This window comes from Varanus komodoensis, unplaced genomic scaffold (assembly GCF_004798865.1).
Source record: "Varanus komodoensis strain SLA01 unplaced genomic scaffold, ASM479886v1 scaffold25, whole genome shotgun sequence".
In the NCBI taxonomy this organism is placed as follows: domain Eukaryota; kingdom Metazoa; phylum Chordata; class Lepidosauria; order Squamata; family Varanidae; genus Varanus; species Varanus komodoensis.
In genome coordinates this window covers 8,906,171-8,911,841 of record NW_025335661.1, presented here as the reverse complement: position 1 = coordinate 8,911,841, position 5,671 = coordinate 8,906,171, and the positions used below count along the sequence as shown (strand labels likewise).

Below are 5,671 nucleotides of genomic sequence, written 5' to 3'. Positions count from 1 at the left end.
AGGTGGGGGAACAAAACGAAACAAAACGCCGGCAGCTCTCTGTGCTGACCCTGCCGGGATTTCACGTTCTTGTCACGTCTTACTGCAAAAAGGGCAAGCGCTGGCGCTCTGCCGCAGCCAGGCACGCCTGCTGTCCGGCGGATCTGACCACCTGCCTGACATCTGGCTTCGGGGCCGCCGGGGAACGCCTCGACAGCCCGTGCCCGTCCGGGTCCGACACTCGGGGTGCTAAAGCACAATGGCGAGCGCTCGGCAGAGCAGCGCCGGCGGCTACTGCGGGAGGCGGGGCTGACGGCTAGAAGCGTGGCGGCGCCCAGTCGGAAAAGGGCGTGGGCGGGGCTTGAGGGACGCGGAGTAGGAAGCGAGAGGGCGGGAGGGGCGTGGCTCCGGGCGGGAGGGGCGTGGCTTGGAGCCGGGCCGTCTCTGTGGCTGCTGGTACTGCGCCGAGGGGCCTCAGGCACTCGCGCACTAGGACAGCGGAGGAGCCGGCGCCGAGCTGGTCGCAGACGAAGTCCAGCCCGGGGTCCGCAGCCTCCGGAGCGCAGGGCTGCTTTCTTCCTCGGCTGGGCGGCGCTTGCCCTTCGCTCCCGTTGCCCGCTGGCGTCTCGCCCCAAACTGACACACGCCGAGCAGATGTGAGCGAGCCTGGCCAGAGCCCTGCTGCAGCCGCTCCACAGTTCAGCTCGTTAGCAACACGTCCCGCCGCTCCTCCCCACTAGGTCCCCGCGGGGGAAATATGTGGCAGCCGGCAACCGAAAGACTGCAGGTAAACGAGGAGGGCGCTGCTAGGGTTGGAGTTGGTGGAGGCGGCAGCGGCGGCTGCTCAAAGGAGAGAGGCAAGCAGGCGCGCGCGGGAGGGGGGCTGTCATGTGATTGCAATGCAATATTTGTGCAGGCTGAGGAAGGGGGCAGCGAAAGCAGCAACTTGGCTCCCCTCCCGTACCCGCTCCTGCTGGAGGATTCCGCGCTTGCAACTTTCTTCCATCCCCAGTCGCATTCCACAGTGGACTGGACGGGGCTGGGAAATCTTGACTCCAGATGTGCGCTTTCTGCAACAGCACACACACGTACACCGCCACCGTAGATGACTTGCATATCATTGGGGCGGGGGGGGGGGGAGTTCGAAGGATCGCCAATTACTTTGCTGTGTGCTTCGTCTGAGTAAGAAGCGTTAGGAATTCTCGTTGCTCTGCTTCCCAGATCGTTCAATTGTGCTTTAACATATTAAAAACAACAGATGCAAAAGAAAAAGTGCGTGCGTGTTTGCCTCTATCTATGTCTGCAGATTGGAGATCTAACGGTTTTTCAAGAGTTTCACTGAGGTCTGCGCCCAAACTTCCAGTTTAAGGGTTCCGTTATGGGCCATCGACTAGCAGACTGCTGCTGCTCAGTTCTCCCAGCTCGCCCCGCTGCCCCAACTGCGTGACTGAATGTGATGCTTTGTAGACGAGTCATTAGCAAGACCGAATTGAGGTCTCAGGAAGGTGGGGGGAGAAGAGCAGAACTGCTCTTGCTGCAGGTCTCTCCCTCTCTCTGTCTTTCTTTTTTTCACTCTAAAATATTCTCCAGATGGTCAGCCAGAAAAGACTGCCAGATAATTTACAGAATCCCACAGACAAACTTTTTTGGCAGGCCAAAGCTGCATTAAATCTCAGAGTAAACTTTGAAGAAATTCTGAAGTGGCAAAAGAAAACAGTTTTGAAGGCTGGATGGTTTTGAAGGCATGACAGGAAGAATATACACAAATGTGGAATAATAATTTAAAAGGCAAAGACTAGCAATTGCCAGCCATGGCTAGAGCACTAAAACAGCATGGAAGAGAGAGATTCATAAATTCTAGCTGAAGTGTTTTACTGTGTTGGCCAGAATTTAGAGTATAGAATATTGCAGTCTTCATGATGTTCAGTTGATGTGGGCAGAGGGACATTTTTGAAAGCTGCTGCTGTGTTTTCACCATTGTTCATCTGGTGAAGTGTCAAGAGATCTTGCCTTTTCTCTGAAGACAAGTAGGAATAAAATCCACTTGTATCACTCCAAAGATCCTGTTGTGATAGCAGCTGTCATTCCCAAGGGTGGTTTCTTCTGGGTTGCGGCTGCCACCCCCAAAGATAAAATAATTCAGACACAGTGCAGCTATTTACATTATTCAGGCACAGCATGCTTTGCTTAAGGTAGTGTGTGGGCTCCAAAGCACATGACTGTTGGCAAGCAGGCTCTTCTGGCTTGTGTCCTGTGTTGTGATGTTTTTGCACTAGAAATATCATTCTTTTGTTCCGTGATTATTTGGCTGCAATGGCCCTGGTTTTTGCTGTGTATGCTGTCATTTCAGCAGTGTTGTTTTCTGAAATCAGACTGTTATGTAAAACTGTTGGCACACTACAGACGTGAGCAATAGTTGTGCAGATTTGTATAAAAGAAATTGATCCCGGTTATTATGAAACACTTTGAAAAAATGACCCTCCTTCAGTTCCTCTAGGCTGAAGTCCTCAAACTATTGACTTTATTCTGTAATTATGTGAAATAGGTGTGTATATCTAGGCTTGTGTATATCTTAAAATGTGAAGACAAGTATGCCTGTTAACTTTACTAAGTTGTTGCTGCTGAACCATAGTACTTCTTTGAATTCTTTTAGATGTTTTTCATGGCTCATTGTTACTTGTCTGATAAGATTATGATCTTTTTATAGTTGGCATTGTCTGTATCCTTCTGGGCATCTGTGCCCTCCAGTACCCTTAAGGGATTTTAACCTTAAAACTAGCTGTGCCCTGTACATTTGCATCAACGACACAAAAAATTCAGAGGGGTTTCTTATTCGGTCTTGTCTATGTTAATATCTATTTAAAGTCCGACTTTGAATGTTAGCAAAGGTTCTTGCAATATCTGTTGAGAAAGAAGAATTCTTCTGTGACCTTCCCCAACCTGGCCTGTCCAGATGTTCTAGACTACAGCTCTTGTCAGTCCCAGCCAGCATAGTCTATAGTCAGGGTTGCTTGGACTGAAGTAGTCCAAAACCTCTGAAGGGCATTAGGCTGGGGAAGTCTGTGCTTGTACAGTAGACAAGAACTTCTGCTTTAGCGGTATTGAAAGTTAGGTGAAAGGAGACAATGAAGCTGTTATGACAAAAGGGATTGGCATGGAAAAGGGAGCGGTTTCATCACCATGCCTTGGTTGTCTCTTATCCTGTTCTCTCCACAGCATGGAGGCATCAGTTCTTTCTGTGTCTGCCTTACGTGTTTCTTTCTGTCTCTGTGCAGCAAAGTTGCTCTGCTGAGGAGAAATAGCCAAATGTGCCAGAATTGTTCTTAACTGTCCATTGGGAGATATATAATGAAAATAACAATACTAATATCTTGAAAATGTTTTGATCAGTTTTGGAGAATTCTTATCAAGATGTTGGAAGAAAGGGAGCATTAGCTTTCTGCATGACAGGCTTTTGAGTGTGTTTGCACCCTTGCTTTCTCCTGAGACTTCTGGGAACTGTAGTTTTCCTCCTGGGCAGCAAGTTAGAAGGAATAGAAAAATGTTATTGCATTAGAAATGTTATTGAAGATATCGCATCAGCTATGCAAAAACAACTTAGAAGAGGTCTTAGCTGTAACTTTTCCTTTTTTCAGTTTGATGAAAGGGTGGGGGTCCGGGTGAATTGACAGAGGAGAAAACTAGTATCAATCAAACAAGAGTGACATTCAGCTTATAATGACCCAAAGCTCTGGAAATTGAGGAAGTTGATTTCTGATACTTCCAAAAATGTTCAGCGACCAATTATCTGGGTTAGCTTTTTCATTGCTTGTCATCCTTTCCATCTTATTTTAAGTGCTATCAGAGTGATTCAAGACACCTAATGCCAAAACATCTTTGTGTTTTCAGTAGTTTGTGCTCCCAACATAGAATTAGGGTTGGTAGATTGTAGGTACTTTTTAAGTTTCAAATAGTTGCTTTGGATTAATGTATTAATGATTTAGGATGCAATATTATTGAGATGAGTGTGATATTCTCAACTCAGAGGCTCATGTTCAGAAGGGGAGAGAAGGAGGCAGGAGTAGATTCAGGACACCTTGTATCTTGGCCACTTCAGTCTCATCACTTCCTGTCCACCTGAACCACACTCTCTAAGCCCTCTCTGAAGTGAGTTCTGAACCTCAGAAGTTCTTTCCATGCTGGTTGTGAGGGGTTCAGGGGATGGTTGGAGCTCTACAGTCAGAGCTGAACTCCTTTGTGGTCATTCAGACAACATCATAAGATTGTTCCTTCTATTTATACTAATTGATTAACTAATAGATTATTAGAAGCTGCCTGAAACCCTGCAGACTTGGAGAGTTCCAGGTTTCCTATGGAGGAGAAAGGTGCTTGGAGTTGAACATTGTATCTGCACTCCTCTTGACCTGCAAAACACTTAGAAAGCCAATTTTGATCCCAGAGTGCAAGGACAGGAGACTGAAGTCTCACCAGGGTACTGTGTACTGTGTATACTGGTGAAGCTTGTCACCCTCCCCACCCCCTGAATCTCAGAGTCTCAGCAATAACCTCACTGCAGGTTTCTGAGGTCAGAGCTGGAATTCCAAGCAGTCTTATCACCATCAAGAGTCCACGTAGACTCCATAGGATTGTGTCTTGAGAGTGTAGTATTATAAGTATTACTTTTTTCAGTGGTACCCTAAACTGAGATTACTACAGTAACCTGATTTTCCAAGAATCTTGCTACAGACTTCTTCCCCTCCCATTTTGGTCACTTTTTGAGCTCTTCTGCTGTTTTTCCCTCTAAATCTTCTAGGGAGCCATGAAGGCATTTTCAAAAGATGCATGCTAGAGTAGGCAGCATTCATTGTTCTCTTTGGTTGGTGCCAAAATCCTTCTACAAGACCAGGGAGGGTATCCTCCTTCAGCCTGTGGTCTGAATTCAGTTTTAGAGGTCTGGATCTCTAAGGCCTCAAGGAAAGTCTCTCCCCTCCCCCACCCCCCAAACTGAGATCTTTTAACTGGAGATGGTAGTGATTGAACCTGGAAACTTAAATTTGCAAAGCGGTGGTAGAAGGAATTCCTAGCGTTATGCCAAGAAAATCAACTATACCCCACAATTCCCTAGGGGGTGCCTTGGAGACCGGGCCCACAGGGGCTAGAGGTTGCTCTGCCCTGGTCTAGAAGGTGAAATGTTGTCAAACACTTCTCAGTCCCAATCTTCAGCATTACATTGCATCTCACTTTAATCTTCCTTTTCTGAGTTGACAGATGTTTTCCACACCCTTTCACTTTTTTATGCATGTTTAAATTAAATGTAATAAGAACATAAGCCCCAAAGGAAGTAAGACTGTGCTTTCCTTCTATCAACTTCATAAAGTTTCTAGAACAAGTCTCTAGAAAGAATTATTGGGACATAGTAAATGAAGGCATTGTTCTGTAGCAGATAATGCCAACAGGGGTTGCCCCTTTGGGGGTGGGGAGCCACTTTGGGGCTGGGCAACTTCTTTCTGGCCTGGGCAACTTCTTCTTCCTTCTCTTTCTCCTCCTATATTTTTATTTTATACTGATAATTTTAATTTTGTATTTGTAAATCAATGTATTTTCTGTATTGTTATATTTAATGGTAATTTTATTATGTACTATTGTATTTCAATGTATTTTATCATGTTGTAAGCCGCCCCGAGGTTTCGGCAAGGGGCGGCATAGAAATGTT

At 46.3% G+C, this 5,671-nt stretch overlaps 1 protein-coding gene across 1 annotated transcript in view; it reads left to right on the top strand.

Moving 5' to 3' along the window:
* Nucleotides 1–465: 465 nt before the first annotated feature.
* Nucleotides 466–5,671, top strand: part of PID1 (phosphotyrosine interaction domain containing 1) — a 125,570-nt gene continuing 120,364 nt past the window's right edge. Inside the window, exon 1 of the mRNA XM_044432803.1 lies at nucleotides 466–766. Coding sequence (XP_044288738.1) covers nucleotides 737–766 — 30 coding nt within the window. The 5' untranslated portion in view covers nucleotides 466–736. The remainder of the gene's footprint in view (nucleotides 767–5,671) is intronic.